This window comes from Bolinopsis microptera, chromosome 13 (assembly GCF_026151205.1).
Source record: "Bolinopsis microptera isolate Bmic1 chromosome 13, MBARI_Bmic_1.0, whole genome shotgun sequence".
Classification (NCBI taxonomy): Eukaryota; Metazoa; Ctenophora; class Tentaculata; order Lobata; family Bolinopsidae; genus Bolinopsis; species Bolinopsis microptera.
The window spans coordinates 8,615,623-8,637,613 of record NC_087084.1 but is presented as its reverse complement, the minus strand read 5'-3'; the positions used below and the strand labels follow the sequence as shown (position 1 = coordinate 8,637,613).

The following is a 21,991-nucleotide window of genomic DNA, read 5'->3' as shown; positions in this document are numbered from 1 at the left end:
CTCTCTCTCTCCTCTCTCTCTCTCTCCTCTCTCTCTCTCTCTCTCCTCTCTCTCTCTCTCTCTCTCTCTCTCTCTCTCTCTCTCTCTCTCTCTCTCTCTCTCTCTCTCTCTCTCTCTCTCTCTCTCTCTCTCTCTCTCTCTCTCTCTCTCTCTCTATCTCTCTCTCTCTCTCTCTCTCTCTCTCTCTCTCTCTCTCTCTCTCTCTCTCTCTCTCTCTCTCTCTCTCTCTCTCTCTCTCTCTCTCTCTCTCAAGCCTTAGCCCTGGCGGAGTTCAATATATTATAGTCCCTTAGATATAGAGCTGCTCTCTTATCTCTTGCTTGTAGCTTACTGTCTTGGTATGTATACTTTGTGTTGTATTTGGCGTGGTATGTACAGTGTGTAGTGTACAGTGTGTAGTGGACACTGCGTTCAGTGCCAGGTGTGTAAAGTGCATTGTCTATGTTGTAACCTGAAACCACGCGGAACTTCAACATATAAAACGTCCGTGAATAAGAAAGCTTCAGCGCATTCTGACTTTGTGTCGTTTCATAGCATCACCCGAATGTTCAGTTTAACTGTAAGACAATAAAGAGCGTTCAAGGAGAATATTTTACACAGAGTTTCCCGAAAATTCCAGATGTATTACAGAATTACACACATAGAATTTCTGATACATTTGCTTACGACTAAAATATCTGTTCGGGGACAACGACTAAAATTAAAAATATCTGTTCGTGACTAGAGTGACACAATTTGAATCAATTGCGATCAACATTGGTCAGTTATTCCTTTTCAGCCACGTTTCCCCCTTTTTTTGTTTTGTATTGACAAAAATTAAACAGCATTTCGTAAAACAAGTGAAAGTGCGGATAACGCTGAATGGTATGAAAAGGTTCTGCAATTGGTAAAAACTGTGATTCCGCACCCACCGCACTTAAACGTTGCATCTGTTGATTGAGTCCATCCTTTGGATATGGTCGCACTATTTGGCTCGGGTGAAGCATTTAGTTATCAGCAGATCACCCACAAGACTTGTAGAATTATCTCCTGCTGCATTACATTTTTTAAATGACCCGATAACTATGAAACGGAAAGCTAAATTCCTGTAAGTGTAATTGACCCCGTATCTGGTATCAGTTAATCAGCAGAACGAAGTGAATTTAAGATCATTTACTGGATGGGTGGGTTACTCTTAACATTTCAAAATTTAGATTTGTAAATTTATTAATTAATTCGGATTTCGGACCATATAAATGAGATGTAGGCGTAAAAGAACCATGTACTTCCTTCTTGAGTGTCGAAAGAGTATGCCAGCATAGTTGCCAAATTATATCAGACTGTTTTCTTTCTTTTTTTGTTGCCACCCGATGGCCGTCCACAGCGGTTTAATAACCGTCTTTTCACATGTCACAACATTGCTGCTGTTAGCTGCAGATTACATCACATACTTATGTATTATTATATTATGGTGAACGATTCAAGGGTAATTATTATTATTATAAAACAGGATCTTACCGACAAAAATGATTCTTAAAAATACCTTAATGCGGTAAACTGTACCCTTGAAAAAGATTTTCCCAACATCTGTTGCATGCAGCTATATCTTTAATTTCGTTTAATTCATACAAGTTGTCCATTTGCTATTGAACATTGGTCAGTTATTCCTTTTCAGCCACGTTTCCCCCTTTTTTGTTTTGTATTGACAAAAATTAAACAGCATTTCGTAAAACAAGTGAAAGTGCGGATAACGCTGAATGGTATGAAAAGGTTCTGCAATTGGTAAAAACTGTGATTCCGCACCCACCGCACTTAAACGTTGCATCTGTTGATTGAGTCCATCCTTTGGATATGGTCGCACTATTTGGCTCGGGTGAAGCATTTAGTTATCAGCAGATCACCCACAAGACTTGTAGAATTATCTCCTGCTGCATTACATTTTTTAAATTCCTGTAAGTGTAATTGACCCCGTATCTGGTATCAGTTAATCAGCAGAACAGGCTGCCTCCATTTACACCATGTGCAGCCGCCTACCCACCGTTATCATCTGGATATAGTTGATAATTCTTACTTCACAGCAATTTCACTGCCACTTATCAGCTCAGTCTTTAAGTAACATTTGGTTGTAGGGTCGAGTTTGATGAAATGTTGTTTACTTATGTAATGATCATTCTTATCTGTAGTTTTACTACTTCAAAATTTTCGAATAGACTTACAACTAAGGCTACCAGCTGTGTCAAGAGTCCGTTGTATCAACTTGGATCAGCATGTGCTGACTCGCCTCAACTTGTACACTAATCAACTGCTTATTTGCATATCTGATGATTTCCAGAAGTTTTTACAATAATTGTAGCCTGCCAGAAGGGTTCGACTGTTTGCATGTTTGTGTGGCAGAGATAGTACAGTTGTTATATATTTAGCTTATTTCATTTTCTGTGCAGTTAATTAAGTTTTCAGTGCATTTCTGGACACTTTTTCTGGAAATATTTATCATATTTTAAATTGTATACAATTACCGATTACCATGTCTGATAGTTGGATAATATCCGGTTGGGAGAGACAAGGACAAGTGAAACAAGGAAGTTAGGAGTAAGGGCAAATTTTCTTACTCCTAACTTCCTTGTTTCACTGTCCTTGTCTCTTCCAACCGGATATTATCCAACTATCAGTATTTCAATCATGAGACTAATAAACAGCGAACTACTCCGTTATTTGGGATTACCATGTCTTCCAGTACATCTAGGAAAATAAAACATGTAGTCAATAACCCGAGTAATTGTACATATTACTGTACTCTTGTTCTGTCCTTTGTTTTCTAATACTCTAATAGAAGTGAGCACAGAATAAAATGGAAATTCATACGGAATTGACAATCGAGAAACCAATAACCAGTATCAAAATAATTTAACATTAATTTATGATTTAAAGAGTTTTATGTGATCAGTGAGTCTATTCTTGTCGATAGACAATATTGATGTTAAACATAAACGCATAAAATATTCGTTATTATTGGTTTAAATAGTTATTTTGCCCGGAGAGTAGGATTTACACACGATCAAACATGGGCTTCAACTCCTGAATGACAACATTCCTAAACTAAAACAGTAATATGTTTGGTTGGGGGGTCGCAGCGGAGTATGTTAAAGTAAGTGTAATATCAGAACATTATGTAATAATAATTAGTCGCATTATTGTAATGATTCTGGGGCAAAATTTGTAGTGTTCCCATTTATTGAGACAAGGAAAAGGCTCTTATCAGGATAAATATTAATAAATGTTCTACGTTTCTATGTAACGACATCATCTTCGTGATATCAAATTTTTTTGTTAAGCTAGTCTTACTCTTTGACTTGTTCAGGACGATATTCCTTCCTAGTTCCTTGGATTGTCAGATTTATTCAAATTATTCTAAAATTTCTGAACATCTTGGGAAACTTTTTTACATTCAAAATTCCCTACCTCTTATTATTATATTGTGAATACACGCTTATGGAACTATTTATTGTCAGCAAAGACTGAAAGGGGCTTGATACCATTCGATAATCATGATTAATTAACTTTAAATAGCTCATATGGTTAGCATATAATTATATAATATTGGCAAGGCGCTGGAAATACAGTAACAACATATCCAGGGAGAGCCAGAATCTACAGGGATAATATCTTGTGATAATATCTTGTTCTATACTAACCGTTGTCTGTTTCAGAGAACAGATCAGCCATGGATCCAGAAGAACATTCCGTATAAGATATGCCACACATTTGTAGCTAACCCTACATCGAATAACAACGATGGGGCCACGTAAGTTAATTATTACAATTACATTATACATTACATTATACATTACATTATACATTACATTATACATTACATTATACATTACATTATACATTACGTTATACATTACATTATACATTACATTATACATTACATTATACATTACATTATACATTACATTATACATTACGTTATACATTACATTATACATTACATTATACATTACATTATACATTACATTATACATTACATTATACATTACGTTATACATTACATTATACATTACATTATACATTACATTATACATTACATTATACATTACATTATACATTACATTATACATTACATTATACATTACATTATACATTACATTATACATTACATTATACATTACATTATACATTACATTATACATTACATTATACATTACATTATACATTACATTATACATTACATTATACATTACATTATACATTACATTATACATTACATTATACATTACATTATACATTACATTATACATTACATTATACATTACATTATACATTACATTATACATTACATTATACATTACATTATACATTACATTATACATTACATTATACATTACATTATACATTACATTATACATTACATTATACATTACATTATACATTGCATTATACATTACATTATACATTACATTATACATTACATTATACATTACATTATACATTACATTATACATTACATTATACATTACATTATACATTACATTATACATTACATTATACATTACATTATACATTACATTATACATTACATTATACATTACATTATACATTACAATGTACTACTGCATGTTCGTTGATAATTGATATGGTGTTTTGGGTGGTTTAGAATTAAATATAAAAGTATGTTGATTTATTTATTTTGTCAGTGTCGTTGTGATATGTCGATATGTTAGTGTCGTTGTAATATGTCGATATGTTAGTGTAGTTGTGATATGTCGATATGTTAGTGTAGTTGTGATATGTCGATATGTCAGTGTCGTTGTAAGAATTCGGTTCAACATATTCTGATCTGACAGATTTCTCATTAGGACCCTACTTATAGTTTGTTCTGGACCTTGTCTCAAAGTTGTAATGTTTTGATAATGGAGTTTTGATTCTAACTTTATTCCAAATTTGTGTCAGGAAATTTGTAAATCCCGAAGACATAGCCTATAACGCGGACATTAGGTATAATCGTGCTTTAACGTTGATTTTAGGTTTATGTGATTTCGTCGACGTTTAATTGTCAATTTAAATCCGCTTTTTGTTTTATTGTAGTTCAACTGCTGTGTTTTAGTTTCCTGTTAGCTGTTCTGTTGAATACCATGTAGAATGTAGATAGGGACCTTGTTTTTTATTGCACTAAAGAGAAATAACAAGTGATTTGCACTTTGCAGTGATCCATTTTCTTGTTATAATTCGGAAAGTTTTTCTCAATATAGCAATGTATGTTTGGCATGATGCTTTTTGTTAAATACTTGCTTATTACTTTCAGTATGGATAGACTTTTTCCATTATGCATCGTTTGACGAAGGCACACATTTTCACATGCATTAAACGATTGTTTTTGTATTTTGTCTGCATTTTTAACCATGTTTGACAAAAGTTCACTTCTGTTGCCACTACAAGTTCAACTAATCTCAGTGAAATCCAAGAAAGTAATATAGTCTATCTATCATCATGTATCTAATGTATCATACGTGTATTATACGCCATGATACTCTAAGTTTTAATTTTTGAATGAATAGCTGTCCCGGGAATATTTTAAAATCTAAATTTAGATTTTCATCATACTTACTAAGTATATATCCTAACTATGTATATCTCCTAAATAACCTTAAAACAGATTAAAATTATCACATATTAAATATTTGTGAACTAACCTTAGAACAGATCTAAAGTTATCATATATTAAATATTTGTGAACTAACCTTAGAACAGATCTAAAATTATCAGATATTAAATATTTGTGAACTAACCTTAGAACAGATCTAAAATTATCAGATATTAAATATTTATGAACTAACCTAAGAACAGATCTAAAATTATCAGATGCTGCTGTGGAGCCGAGGAAAATGAACACGAACCAGGATACACTAAAGATCTGGCAATAACGGAGTGGAGCCCCGATCTTCACATCAGGAGACATAACGGTAAGTGGAAGTGCTGAGTGATCAAGTTTCTAATTTTGTCTTTTTAAAAGTATTTTTCTTCAGATTTTTGGATTTAATGATGTTGGGAAGGATGACCAGATACAAAACTCAAAATGCTTCTCAAATATCTTATTGTTTACTCTTACAGCTTAATTACTATTTATAACACCATTGCTAACACCATTCAGGAACATGTTTTGGAAAGATAAAGTTTGTAGAGGAAGACGGGACTCACCAACCGGATTATGTCAGAATCTCAGATGACATGTTGAATAAGAAATCTGGGACTATGAGGGTCATGGAACTGTTGGAGACTAGGTGGAGACTTCCCAAACCTAACCTCCTTATTTCTGGTTAATTTATATTTAATTAATAAATTGGTAAACAGTCAAATCATAGATTGAACACGAGATCAAGTCTATTGAACAGCCCACAATCAGATTTTGAAACATAAACTATCCAAAAAATGTAAAACATAATGATGAATTGAATAAGTAATTAGTATTAATAATGACGAATTAATTGATCACGTGACCTTGCACACTGACTAACTTACTACTTGTTACTCCCAGTGACTGGAGGTGCACAGGACTTCCACTGTCCTCCTGAACTAGAGAAGAGGTTTAAAAGGGGTCTCGCTAAAGCAGCTAAAAGTACTGACGCATGGATCACCACTGGAGGTACTAACACGGTAAGTAAAAGTATCTGTAAGTAGTAAGTAACTACTTACAGATGCTCATACTAAGAAGTAAGTGACTATTTAGTAAGTGAGTGTCTGTTAGTAGCAATTAACTACTTAGCGCGAGTGTCTGTTAGTAGTAAGTAACTGCTCAGTACCTACTAAGTACTTGTTTGTATGTAATCATGATTTTCTTCAGATACTGTCAAAATAAGTAAAATTTCACTGTCAAAATAAATACAATATTTCGATCAAACAGCTTTACTTAATGATCTAATAACCATCTAATTAATCACACTCTACACTCTACAGGGAGTCATGAAGCTGGTGGGTGAAGCGGTGAGAGGAACCTCATTTGGTAGTCAGATAGTTACGATAGGGGTAGCAACATGGGGCATTATTAAGAACAGAGAGCAACTGGCCGTGGTAAGAAAAACCCTTCTTTCTCGGTTGGGCGTCTTCACTCTTTAAATATCCAAGCCTGATCATATCCTTTAAATTTCTATTATTTCTAAACTTTTCACCATTTTCGACATTTTTATATCTCGCTCACTCCTCTAGACTAACGAGAGAAAGATAGTGAAAGATTACGAAACTAAAGAGTCCCGAATACGGAGAGGAGCCTTCTTAGATCCCAACCATACCCACTTTCTGCTTGTAGACAACGGTACGTGGTCTTTATCTTTACAAATATTTTATAATCTGGTTTTTATTTTGTATTTCATTATTTATTTTACCGTTGATTTACAATTTGATTAATAATTTGATTTATAATCAGTTGTTGTCAGCTCAAATAAGTGCTGTTTCTGCACTATTTCCGCACAAATAAGTAGGTACTGTTTCTGCACTATTTCTCTCGACCTTATTCCGTGTGAAAGTTTCTCAACACTTACATCTCTTTCACTGCCACATTATTATTATAGTCGAGTGTAGCCGTGCGGCGTGCATTAACTCATGATGTAGGGATATAATACGTACTGTCTATTAAAGTCACTATTGTGACGGTACATCAGAACCAGACAGAAACAAAGTGTGAAGGGCCTGGACGGAACCCCGTTATATATATAACGTACATACTACATATAGCGTAAGGCAGCCTAGGGGGAGGGGTTTTGGAAATCTTACGTTATGTTCATTTCTCACAAGAGCTATGTGTAAAGTGGCTTAAGGTGGGTGTAGGGGGTCTAAAACTGGTACAAGCTGACCTGTTGTGATGATACCGTAAATTATAATCACGTATCAATTGATATAATAGTAAAAGTATATAAGTTACATCTGCGAAACTTGCTCCATACGTATGTCATGACGTTTATAATAGTTATACGGCAATAAATATAATTGAGCAATTAGCAATGAAGCGATGTTAGGACAGAGCATTAAAAATGTTTCACTGCTAAAAAATTAACATGAGATGCCTACAATTTTAATTATTTTTTATTTTGTTCTACAAAAACAAATTTCACGGTTTTTAAAGAAATCTTGTAATGTAAATGTAATATAGTAATTACTAATTATGCTAAAATAATAATTTATCCTTAAATTTAAATCCGATGAAATATAATGAGATTTTAAGATTGATTATCGGATGAAATAAAAACCAAATTCTTTAAAAAAGTGTCTAAGAAACGTCTACCCCGAAAAGTTCTCCAAACCTATTTAACCAGGTTACAGAGAAATAGTCCCAACGTTAAAAATACACAAAATCCGGATATCACAGCTATAGTTGGAATTTCACCCTCTTCTGTCAAAGACAGGGCTGATACGACAGTACCCAAAATTGAAGAAACATTAAGAACAACGTTGTAGATCTTGGCAGCCTTTTCTCCGAGGCCGCTGTTGTCCAAATTCCACTTTTCGTAAAGGTAAAACTTGTTAGGCATATAGAGATTAGCATGGCAAGCCTCCCCTAATCCCATTAAAACTAATCCTATCACCACTTGGTAGGTGAAGTCAAAGAATTTGAAATCACATGTTGTCGCTCCGAATGCCATTACTGCTCCAATGTGATAGAAGAAGTTTCCTATCGCCATAGTGATTATGTAATTTAACCTCTTAATTCTACCTGCTATAAAGCTCAGTGTCAAAGCAGAAATAAGAGAGACGGTGCTAAAGATTCGCATAATTTTTACGGCTGAATTAAGAGAAATTGTGGTGGAATACAAGATCCTCGCTGGAAGCACATATGCTATGAGATCACATACCGCATTATTCATGAGCAAGACTACATCAGGAAAGTAGAATGCGATTTTTTGTGACCATAACGAAATTGGTTGAGGGCAGATGCTCTCACTTCCATCTGTCGATTCTTGGGACTCCTTGTCGGTAGAATTAACTTTTTGTCCACAACTATTCTTCGCCTCTATGTTTGTTAGGGGTAGTAGTGCTAAAAGAGGGAGGATGTTGAAGGATGCTATACCAAAACCAACTAAAACCCACCCACCAGCTACAAATAACTCAGTGCCTAATACTCCTGCGAAGATTACCCCAACCTGTATGAAGACGCTTATCAAGATCATCATCTTCTTATCTTCCTTAAGATATAAATCTATAACCTCTCCCTGGAATACAGTAATGATAACTACATCTGCAATATCGAAAATAAATACATTAAATTTGGCAATTTTTGAAAGCTGTAAATCATATGCTCTGCCCTTGGCACAGTTCACGATTTAAATTTTAAATGGTAAAAAATATGAATGACCGCAGATAAAATAATTCCTCACCTTAACTAACACAAGCATGATGCCCATTGAAAACCCCTGAATACCCCTTAGTAATGCTATGGTTCCGAAAATAACTGAAGCACCAGAATTCATATCAATGAAAACTTTGATCAAAGCCATCATGCAGGAGCAGATCAGGTTCAAAAGGCTCGCACAAAAATATCTTTTGAAAAGGGACGCGTTTCTGATGGTTTTTGGCAGAAAGTTGTAGATGTATGGGCCAGCAGGCGACGTTATTAGAGCTGCAGAAATGGAAACAGTGCCTGAAAAAAACAGTGATATTTAGACATTATTTTACTTTTATCTCTATGCATCTTCCATGGAATTGCAGCTAAAGATAATGCGAACATTTTAATGTCTGGAAAAGCTTGAAAGCTCGGAAATTTGTAATTGAATATGTAATCTCACTCACCTATTATGGTATTGAAGCCAGATTTTTTGAGGAAGTCTAAATAAAATCCGGAGGGATACAACCGGGTCATAAATACGACGTACATTCCAAGGCAAGAAAAGATCACTATCGTCCTCCGATGGCATGTTGTCATTTCTGCAAAGGTTATAATTAAAGGTTATCTTGCACATTTCGTATTGTGAATTCTAAATCACCGTACAGACTATGGAGTATTCATGCTTTCGTGATCTTTAAAGAATTGAAAATAAATATCTACCCTCCGAACGTTCTTCGTCATCTGATGACACCGGTTTTTCCTCATCGTTCTCTTCTAAAGTGTCACCAAAAGCAGTAGCGTCCAATACCAGGCTAGGGTCTGAAATGATGATTTATCGTCATATTATCGTTGAATATCTTCGCATCATGATTCCGCCCTATTTAACCGAAAACATTGCTGCAAGTAACGTAAAGATTTTCGATTTTGCTTACCATATTTTTTGCTTCGAGCAGATTCACTTTCAGACTAATGGAAGTCCTCAACGTTAAAAACAGGATTTGTTATGACCAAATTTTCGTCTTAAATTTCTCCAATGATAAATGTAGCTGATTCTCCGCAAAGCAGCAGTACGTCGTCTTGACAGAAGAAAACACAGAACAAAGACAAAAGGGAATCGTGATTTTTGATGTTTGCAGCGACAAATCGCGATTTTCTCAGATCCTCGCAACAAATCGCGATTATTTTAGTTCTCTGCGACAAATTGCGCATTTACCTTTAAATCTGAGGACCAAATTAGCGCATTCTCCTTTAAATCTTCAGGCCAAATATTATGTAAACCGTGATTAATTGAGATGAATTTAGGGTAATATTGGGTAATATGTAGGTAGTGTAATGATTATAATAAGGCGGTCGTGGTGTCCAGTATGTGACGGTAGTATTTTGGGCATATATTTGTATACGACAGTTATTGCAGTTTAAGTGCAGAGAGGTCAGTTTAACATATGTTTAGGTCAGTACGAGGTTACGTGTTACTATGTTGTGGCTATCGACAGGACAGTTTGCAATTCCCGGGAAATGGTAGATTGTTTAGACTATCAGAGCCCGGGAGGAAAATAGGGTTAGTTTTTGGAGATAGCGGAGTGCCAGTTTACCCGATCGAGAGGGGGGTCATTTTGATACCGGGCAGGTTCTGTAGCTAGAACCTGTTAAGGTTAGGTCGTTTAGTTAGGTAGATGGTTATAGTGGTAAGTATAAGATTGGCGGCCGTAGAATAGTGGAGCATTACGTAATTACTGTTATCAGGCTTGGTTGTGGCCGACACCAGGGGATGTCTTGACAACACTGGGCTCTGGCAGAGCGGGAGTCAGCGCTGGTTGACTTAGATAGGTAAAGCTAGACTAAGAGTAGGAGCTAGAACCTGTTAAGGTTAGGTCGTTTAGTTAGGTAGATGGTTATAGTGGTAAGTATAAGATTGGCGGCCGTAGAATAGTGGAGCATTACGTAATTACTGTTATCAGGCTTGGTTGCGGCCGACACCAGGGGATGTCTTGACAACACTGGGCTCTGGCAGAGCGAGAGTCAGCAATGGTTGACTCAGATAGGTAAAGCTAGATTAAGAGTAGGATTAACGGCAGGAAGTAGGTTGCGTAATATTTGAGGCAGTATGAATCGGAGCAATTAGGAATTTGTTGCTCAGCATTTGAGGCAATATGAGTCTAAGTGACTAAGCGTTGGTTGAGCAAATATTCGATTATTCATTGTTCAGTTAAGTACCTTGGGCACCTTTATTATACCCCTTGTTTGCATTCTCACCCTATTCGATAGAGGGTCATGGTTGATACCAGACTAGTGTAAGGGACCAGGACCAGTTATGGTTGGGGCCTGGTGAGCACGGATGGAACGTGTCGTTAGAGGTTTAGAATCGACAGTGGTTACTTCAGGGCACCTAGATTAGGCACGGTCAAGGCGAGTTGACCGTGCTATCCGTGTTTTATGTTGCAGCACTAGATCGCTGAGCGTTTATGGGCGATACGAGTCTGGTTAATTAGGATTTGAAGTAGAGGTTGTCGAATTATTCATTGTATTGTTTCATAGTTTAACTTGGTCTACCCTTTATTATCACGCTCGTTTCCATTGTCCAAACCCTTAATTAAATGCAAATAAACTTCGAACCGGGAAGCAAGTGTCGACTGCTTACAAGTGGCGCGAACGGTAGGATCCTATTTTATTATAGGATAGTTTGTTTTGTATTTTAATTAAGGTAAGGGAGACTATTTAGTGTGTGAGAGTGAGTCGACAGAGGTCAGGAGTATTTGTAAATATGTACGTAAACGTAATATTATACAGTGTTGTCAGTTACCATTGTTAGACTAGTGCAGTGCAAAAGCAGTAAAGGAATGCTCGGTGAAGTGTAGAGTTTAAATGGTACTTTTGGGGTTTCTTTCATCGTGGAGGGGACAGGGGGTTAGATACCGGAGAGGCACAGGTTAGGAGGGGTTATTTTGAGGAGTATATGTCCGTCCGTTGAGGGATTGGTTCGAGAGAGTGTTTTGATGAGTTGATTCAAGGATAACCGGGTCTTATTTTAAGTTTTAAGACGGCAGACTTGACATACTTTCAGCCACCAGAGCCTCAGTGGGAGTGGCTGCCTGCTGAACCGTTCTGTAGTGTGTCAGACTTGTTTTCTTTTAGTAGCGCTACGTATTGTGATATCATGAAAGAGATAGAGGAAGAGATAGAGGAAGAGATAGAGGAAGAGATAGAGAAAGAGATAGAGAAAGAGATAGAGGAAGAGATAGAGGAAGAGATATTATATAAATAAGACCCGGGTGATGCTAGCATTGGAGGTTGAAGAGAGGTTATTCGGAGAGTGGTGACGTCACTTGTAGGGAATTAGAGCGGTGTATTGATTTGAAAACTTGGAACGTTTTGAAGGGGTTTTGAAATTTGAGGGGTGCCAAGGCATGGTATTTTCAATGATGAAAGAAACTATGACTACTTTTCTGTGAAGAGAGTGGTGAATTGACTGTCCGAATATTTGAATATGAGGAACTGACTGAGATTAAGTCATGGAGTGACGGTGTGAGACACTGATTTATCAATTAGAGTAAAAACCGAGCAATAGAGAGCTGATAAGCGAGAGCTTTAATTATTACATTTGACCTGTACACTTGGTATTTTAATTAGTACACTGTTGAAGAGAGAGACAGTGTTTGTATTTTATTTTAATACTTTCAACACTACTATATAACAAATAACTTGAGTCAGGGAAGCGGCACTGAGAGAGGAACTGTTGAAGAGAGAGACAGTGTTTGTATTTTAATTAGTACATTATTGAAGAGAGAGACAGTGTTTGTATTTCAATTAGTACACTGTTGAAGAGAGAGACAGTGTTTGTATTTTATTTTAATACTTTCAACACTACTATATAACAAATAATTTGAGTCAGGGAAGCGGCACTGAGAGAGGAACTGTTGAAGAGAGAGAGACAGTGTTTGTATTTTATTTTAATACTTTCAACACTACTATATAACAAATAATTTGAGTCAGGGAAGCGGCACTGAGAGAGGAACTGTTGAAGAGAGAGAGACAGTGTTTGTATTGTATTTTAATACTTTCAACACTACTATATAACAAATAATTTGAGTCAAGGAAGCGGCACTGAGAGAGGAATTGGCAGAGATAAAGATAGCTAATGAGGTAATGATGAGAGCGCGGCAGGAGGCTGAGCTAGCAAACGAGAGAGGAATTGGCAGAGATAAAGATAGCTAATGAGGTAATGATGAGAGCGCGGCAGGAGGCTGAGCTAGCAAACGAAGAGTTAAGGACTCAATATGATGAATTGAGGCAGCAGGGAGCATAGCTAAGAAGAGATGGATTCATAGAGGGTAAGCTAGAAGCTAGGCAGGAGAAGGAGACCGAAAAGAGGAGAATCAGAGAAGCGAACAGAGCAGCGGGTAAGAAATACCCATTAATGAAACCTCGGATGTTTGTGCTGGGGAAACACAGCTTTAGAACCTTCCTGAGCGGGTTTAAAATATTTGCCAATGCTGCGGACATCTTGGATGAAGACTTGGTGGACATGATAATGACGTACTTGGACCCCAAGGCACAGAGGAGAGTGGAGACCCTACGATTAACCCGGGACGAGAAGAGAAATGTAGAGGCGAGTTTGGAGAGGAGGACAGAGGTGCTATGTGATGTGCATTCAAAGGCGGGTGCAGGAAAAGACTTCTTGAGATGCGTCAGAAAGAGGAAGAGACAATTTCGGATTTTGCAGCTAGAGTCACTGACATGACAGATGAGGCATATGCACCGGAGAAGGAGGAGATCAAGAAGACCATCAGGCTAGATGTATTTACAGCTGGGGTATTAAAGGATGAAATCGGGATCGAGTTAATCAAGTCAGAATTGGAAGATTTTGAGGCCGCGCTAAAGAGGGCAGTTAAGTTGGATGGGATCCTAGCGAGTCGTAACCCTAAACCAATGAAGAATGAGGAGGAACTTTTGTTCCAAATCGGGGAGGATATAGAGATGGATGAGGGAGTGATAAACCGAGTGATGGAAGAGAACTGGCCGAGAAGAGACATCGGTGCTTGTTACACCTGTGGACAGCATGGACATTTCGCAAAGGAATGTAGAAAGCCCCCTACTTGTTATGGATGCGGTAGACAGGGTCATATTGCAATGGATGGTACGCAAGGACACGGTGGCCGAGGAGGTTTTCAAAGAGAGCGAGGGAACTTCAGAAGAGGAGGAGTACAGCAAAGAAGACCCAGGGGAGACAGGTGCTTCAAATGCAATAAGAGTGGACATAGAGCGGATCAATGTGTGACTTGCTTCAAGTGTGGTGTTGCTGGGCATGTAAGTACCCAGTGTAACCATGGACAGGGTAATCAGGAGGCAGGGCAGGAACGAGTGAGAGAAGGACTGCAGTCATTGAGGGGACAAGGGAACTTTAATGCCAGCCCTTATAATAACAGTTCTTTAAACTAATACACGCTCCTGAAGGTAGTGGACCCTCTCCAAGGAGGAAGACCATAGCGAGAGTCCTTCCTGAATCCTGGGGAAAGATGATGGGAAGAGAGGAGTCCCATTTAGAAGCGGTACCTGATAAACAAGAGCGAGCCGAGGAGGAGAAGAGGGGTTCTAATGTAGTAAAGCAGAAAGAGGAGAGTCAGAAAGAGGAAAAGAGGAAAAGAGGGGTACCAGCTGGCATGGGGGTTAGCGAGAGTCCTTCCTGAAATAGAAGAGTCCCTTTTTGAAGCGTTACCTGGTAAACAAAAACAAGCCGAGGCAGATAATAGGGATTCTGATGTAGTGGAGCAGAAGGAGGAGAGCCAGAAAGAGGGGGGCCAGAGTGTAGAGTGGGCATTGGTCAATGCAGTGCTGGATATCTGTATTTGCCCGTTACAAACGCAAATAGGGAGGTTTTTGCACTGGTGGATAGTGGATCTATGCATAGCATCATATCTAAGAGTTTGATGGATAAGTTACAGGGTGTTCTGACAGTTAAAGAGACCGGGGTGAAGTTAAAGGCCGCCGGGGATTCGCCTATATACGTGCAAGGAGAGGTGCATGATAAGGTCGGCGTAGTAGGTAGAAAAATGGGGGTAACGTTGATTGTAGCCCATATTCTAGAGGACATAATAATTGGAAGCGATTTTTTGACGGAGAACGGGGCCACATTAGATTTTCAGAATCCAGTTTTAACCATGAGCTGGTCAGTCCCAGCTTCTATGGCCTTCATTTTGCAAGGAGTTTTATGCAGCAGATGTGGCGATCACTAGGTTGAGATACTATCTATACGGCAAAAAGTTTACGTTATATACAGATGGTCAGGGGATCACCTTCACTCTTCAGTAAGACGTGAGCTGATAAATGGAGACATAGACGGGTCGGAGACGAAGGCTGATAAATAGAGACACAGAGGGGTCGGAGACGAGAGCTGATAAATGGAGACACAGAGAGCTGATAAATGGAGACACAGAGTGATCGGAGGCGAGAACTGATAAATGGAGACACAGAGAGCTGATAAATGGAGACACAGAGTGGTCGGAGACGAGAGCTGATAAATGGAGACACAGAGAGCTGATAGATGGAGACACAGAGTGATCGGAGACGAGAGCTGATAAATTGAGACACAGAGAGCTGATGAATGGAGACACAGACGAGTCGGAGGCGTGAGCTGATAAATGGAGACATAGACGGGTCGGAGACGAGAGCTGATGAATGGAGACACAGACGGTTCGGAGACGAGAGCTGATAAATGGAGACACAGAGTGGTCGGAGACGAGACGGGTCGGAGACGAGTTACGGGTTACGAGTTACGGGAGAATGCGGATAGGCTGGAAGGAGATACAGAGTCAGGATGAGTCACAAAATTTATATAACAGTCAGAATGAGTCATGAGATTTATATAACAGTAGTTATATCGAAATAACAGTGCAATATCATTGATCACAAAAAATCAGATAAATCAGAAATTACTTGGAACTGAAAGAACTGTCGATATTGAAATGAAAATTAAAACAAAGTCTTAATAAATAACTATCGGAGAGTATCACCCAACAGGGGCGGTGAGGAGAAGATGGTTAACATACCTGGAGTACAAGAGAGACAGTGACACTAAACCCACGGATTGAGATGCGTAGTACATCAACTTGTATTCTGAACAGAGACATCGAACGAGATCCAGAAGGAGATATCTGGAAGGAGAAAAGAGACATGAAACGAGATCCAAAAGAAGATATCTGGAAGGAGAAAAGAGACAGGGAACGAGATCCAGAAGAAGATATCTGGAAGGAGACAAGAGACGTGGAACGGGATCCAGAGGAAAATATTCAGAACGAGGAGCGGAGACCTGGAGCGAGAGCCAGAAGAAGATATGTTGAACAACGAACGGAGACTCGGGACCGGATCCAGATGAGGATGTTCGCAACGAAGAATGAGACGGGGATAAGAAGAGACGAAAGAGAAAATGGACAGATAAAGTAAGCCGTTAAGTTTGGCTATTGTGAAACTTTATTAAATTATTGTACCAGTATAGTAGGGTTCTAAGAAAGAACATATTTTGTAAAGTTGTGTAAGCTGTGATCGGGCAAGAGATATGGTCTATAGTAAGAGATTTTCCATTAAATTATTGTACCAGTATAGTAAGGTTCTAAGAAAGAACATATTTTGTAAAGTTGTGTAAACCGTGATTAATTGAGATGAATTTAGGGTAATATTGGGTAATATGTAGGTAGTGTAATGATTATAATAAGGCGGTCGTGGTGTCCAGTATGTGACGGTAGTATTTTGGGCATATATTTGTATACGACAGTTATTGCAGTTTAAGTGCAGAGAGGTCAGTTTAACATATGTTTAGGTCAGTACGAGGTTACGTGTTACTATGTTGTGGCTATCGACAGGACAGTTTGCAATTCCCGGGAAATGGTAGATTGTTTAGACTATCAGAGCCCGGGAGGAAAATAGGGTTAGTTTTTGGAGATAGCGGAGTGCCAGTTTACCCGATCGAGAGGGGGGTCATTTTGATACCGGGCAGGTTCTGTAGCTAGAACCTGTTAAGGTTAGGTCGTTTAGTTAGGTAGATGGTTATAGTGGTAAGTATAAGATTGGCGGCCGTAGAATAGTGGAGCATTACGTAATTACTGTTATCAGGCTTGGTTGTGGCCGACACCAGGGGATGTCTTGACAACACTGGGCTCTGGCAGAGCGGGAGTCAGCGCTGGTTGACTTAGATAGGTAAAGCTAGACTAAGAGTAGGAGCTAGAACCTGTTAAGGTTAGGTCGTTTAGTTAGGTAGATGGTTATAGTGGTAAGTATAAGATTGGCGGCCGTAGAATAGTGGAGCATTACGTAATTACTGTTATCAGGCTTGGTTGCGGCCGACACCAGGGGATGTCTTGACAACACTGGGCTCTGGCAGAGCGAGAGTCAGCAATGGTTGACTCAGATAGGTAAAGCTAGATTAAGAGTAGGATTAACGGCAGGAAGTAGGTTGCGTAATATTTGAGGCAGTATGAATCGGAGCAATTAGGAATTTGTTGCTCAGCATTTGAGGCAATATGAGTCTAAGTGACTAAGCGTTGGTTGAGCAAATATTCGATTATTCATTGTTCAGTTAAGTACCTTGGGCACCTTTATTATACCCCTTGTTTGCATTCTCACCCTATTCGATAGAGGGTCATGGTTGATACCAGACTAGTGTAAGGGACCAGGACCAGTTATGGTTGGGGCCTGGTGAGCACGGATGGAACGTGTCGTTAGAGGTTTAGAATCGACAGTGGTTACTTCAGGGCACCTAGATTAGGCACGGTCAAGGCGAGTTGACCGTGCTATCCGTGTTTTATGTTGCAGCACTAGATCGCTGAGCGTTTATGGGCGATACGAGTCTGGTTAATTAGGATTTGAAGTAGAGGTTGTCGAATTATTCATTGTATTGTTTCATAGTTTAACTTGGTTTACCCTTTATTATCACGCTCGTTTCCATTGTCCAAACCCTTAATTAAATGCAAATAAACTTCGAACCGGGAAGCAAGTGTCGACTGCTTACAATTACTTATAAGTATATGGAACCACATCCACAGCCTTCCGAATGTATGTACGGACTTCAGAAGCTGATAATGATCAGGGTTGCATGAAACATGAACAAACGTAGTTTCCAGAAAATCTTTGAAAAAATTTCGACTTGGAAAATTTTTGGTCGGAGTAATTCTCGATAGCGGTCGCTCACATATTACGTAATCAATATTTTGGCAATTTTTACCCCCCCCCCCCCTCCGTAATCAACCGTAATCAAGACCGAACCCCCCCCCCCCCCCCCCCCCCCCCCCCTATATTACGTAATCAAGGTTTGTTAAGTGACATTGAATCATTAGATTTGGAACCATGAGAATATTGATCAATTGTTAAGACAATCTTACTATATATAAAGCGAGACGATATATATATATATCTGTGCCATTTTACTGACACCACCGCATCAACTTTAACGCAACTTTCCGCAAAAACCGTAAAAGATATACAACTGAAACTTTTTTGACTGGGTTAAATGCTTTAATGGCCTTCAAATCAGCATGAAAAAATAAAAAATTGGCCAAGGAATAATAATTTTAGTGCCCAAAATTTGGACTCCCAAGTGGTGTCAAAAACGCGAATTAAATAGGTAATAATTATTTTAGTCTCTCGAGTCTTGACACCACTTTAGGGTTAGACGGGTTCCTGCTAGTCTATATAATACGGACAACAGCTCATGAGGGTAAAGGAAATATTTCTACGAACATAGTGATTAGGAGTGTCTGCTTCATACTCGGACGATGAGCCCTCGGTCCCCACAAAAGATAATCTTTACAATTATATCGAATATTATTCCAATTATTCAACTATTCGATCGGTTGTTATTTAGTGGCCATGGTTGTTATTTAGTGGCCATGGTGAATATTCCGGGAATATTATTCCCACGTCTGGATGTTATCTGACGACAGTGACGTTAGTCAATTAGTACTGTTGACTTATCCCAATTAAAGAATTAACAGCATCAATATTGATGCCGAGTTAAAGAGACACGCTTGATTTTAATGAAACGCTCGAGAACTGGCCATAGTGGTTGTTGTCTCTTGACACCAAGGTTGTTAAATACGTATTAGGAGGGAATACGTATTGGAATACGAATACGTATTAATCCTCGAAAATTGACGTATTACGAAAATTTCGATAAGCTAACATTAATTTCGCAAAAAATGTTAGCTTATCGGAATATCCATGAAATTTGATTACAAATTTAAGTTATCATGTATAACTGCACTCCTTTAATGCATGATCGATGATGAGGGTGGAGCGCAGCTGTAGTGTTGAATTTTGACAAATCAGCGTATTAGTACGGCGTATTATGGCGTATTCGTGGACGTATTTAACAATCCATAGAAATTACCGTATTACGGCGTATTATGACGTATTCTTTATTAGAACCGAATACGTCGTATTCTTTCACGAAAATTTGACGTATTTAACAACCTTGCTTGACACCACTTTAGGCTAAATACAAAATCAAAGTCGAATTCGTTTGTTACTGCAGCCGTAAAAGAACAAAAATCACTAAACTTACCTTGGTATCGATACATAAAACCACTCCTTGAACTAGATGAAATTTACAAACTAGATCACGTAACCGCGCACCGAACTCTCAATAAAAATGCAGTCAACAAAGCCAAGCCCAACCCTGTAAGTGATCACAATTTTTTAAAAGACTCCCTCAAAAATCAGTCAAATTTCAGTCAATGTATCAAACCACTATGCAGCAAAAAGTATAGAATTCCTAACATCATCGAAGCTCTAACCAATCAATTCAAAAAATGTTGGGAATATCAGAAATCTACTTCTTCTAAACTCTCATTCTATCACTCAATCAAACACACCTTTAAACGAGAGCCCTACTTACACTTATGCAAAGGCTTCTCTCGTCGTTATAGCACCACAAAACTTAGAATCAGCGCCCATGATCTCCATATTGAAAAAGGCAGATACTCCAACACACCCCGTGAGCAAAGACTATGTGCGTGGTGTCAATCAAGTATGGGCGTTGAGACCATCGAAGACGAGTCACATGTTCTTTACATATGTGACTTGTATTCAAAACAGAGGTCGAAATTAGTCAAAAATCTCTCTCAAATGCCACTCATTGAAATAAGCACTGAAATCACCGACTCAAACAATATCAATGAAACAAATCTCAAAGTCCATCTTATGGAAATTTTGTCTCCTAACTCAACTGTAATTCCTCAAAATCACCAGAGCCTCCATATTCACTGCCACCGTTCACTTAATATTCGACCAAACACCCCACAGTATATTCAATTTCAAGAAAGGCGCTCCTATGCTGTCAATTGTGTGTGCACTTATTTCCTTCGCTGCTCCGAAGAGCGAAATAGCTTCACCGAAGATATGCGTCAACGTAATTCAAATGCACGAAACTTAAACAATTTTACTATCAATTTGGTGAGAACCTCGCGAATTAGTCATAATTAAGATTTAAGGATAACCCTGGCCCTGACTTCAAGGAAAGATGAATGTTTTCATTAATCTCTGTACAATTATGACGGTCCATGATAATGGATCTATAATTTAATTTTAATCCTGTGTAAATCCTGTGTAATCCTGTGTAATCCACTTTAGAGTTAGAGGGGTTCCTGCTAATCTTACTGCAGGGTGAGTTGAAAATAATGTGTGGATTTTAAATGGCTCTAATTTATGAGATAAAATTAGAAAATCACTCCATTTTTTCATATTTAATATATATATCTTACTTATAATTCAAAAGATTCTTTCTGTCTGTATGTATGTATGACCGCCCACGTGCAAATCCGACGAGAAATAGCAACCATGGTAACGGTGTTAAAAGTGCACTTGCACGTGCAATGATTTGAGAATTGAGAGGGGCATTTTGATCGTTTTTTTGTTATTACGTGGTGTTCAGTGCGAGCTATATTTTAATTGTCTGTATCTTCGGTTGTGATGGATATTTGTTGATGCTGTAAAAACTGACTACCGAAGAATACTATTAGCGACCTCCCTGTGATCACGGGCTTTCTAGTTTTATATAAATCGAGACGACATATATCCGTACCATTTTACTGACACCACGGCATCAACTTTAACAAGACTTTCTGCAAAAACCGTAAAAGATATACAATTTAAACTTTTTTGACTGGTTCAAATCAGCATAAAAAAATAAATAATTGGTCAAGGAATAAGAATTTAATGCCCAAAATTTGAACCCCCATGTGGTTTCAAAACCGCGAATTAGATAGGTAATATTTATTTGAGTCTCTTGTCTCTTGACACCACTTTAGGGATAGACGGGTTCCTGCTAATAATATTAAAACAGAATATATTAACTTTAATATGTTAATTGTTAAAGACAAGCTGTTTTTACTACCTAACTATTTCCGCAGTTCAGAATATATTAAAGGCATGCTGTATTAATTTACTACCTACCATAAAATGGCGGATCATCTTTTAAAAGTCGACATTGTTCTGAAAGATCAACTTTCTCTGTACTCATATTCCTACTTAAAAATCCACTAAAATCAAAGTTAGCAAAGAATTGAATAATAAAGGAGTGTATCGAGATTACGAGGATGGAACGTGGACAGAGAGAATTTGTGTACAAGATTAGGGTCAAAGGCATGATATACCACACCGGATTTAAACAGTACGTGTTGTGATGGTGTTATACAGTTTCGGGGTGGAATACAA

At 38.0% G+C, this 21,991-nt stretch overlaps 1 protein-coding gene across 38 annotated transcripts in view; it reads left to right on the top strand.

Moving 5' to 3' along the window:
• LOC134825464 (transient receptor potential cation channel subfamily M member-like 2) overlaps positions 1-21,991 on the top strand; it is a 49,533-nt gene that overhangs the window by 6,031 nt on the left and 21,511 nt on the right. For 16 of the 38 annotated variants that reach the window (XM_063837668.1, XM_063837656.1, XM_063837667.1 and 13 more), the window contains 6 exons: positions 3,687-3,781; positions 5,842-5,942; positions 6,131-6,295; positions 6,515-6,633; positions 6,934-7,047; positions 7,183-7,288. In XM_063837668.1, the coding sequence (XP_063693738.1) occupies positions 3,687-3,781; positions 5,842-5,942; positions 6,131-6,295; positions 6,515-6,633; positions 6,934-7,047; positions 7,183-7,288 (700 nt within the window). Of the gene's footprint in view, positions 1-3,007; positions 3,125-3,686; positions 3,782-4,932; positions 4,978-5,826; positions 5,943-6,130; positions 6,296-6,514; positions 6,634-6,933; positions 7,048-7,182; positions 7,289-21,991 lie in introns of those variants that run through there. The other 22 variants (XM_063837663.1, XM_063837660.1, XM_063837649.1 and 19 more) reach the window with 4 other exon arrangements.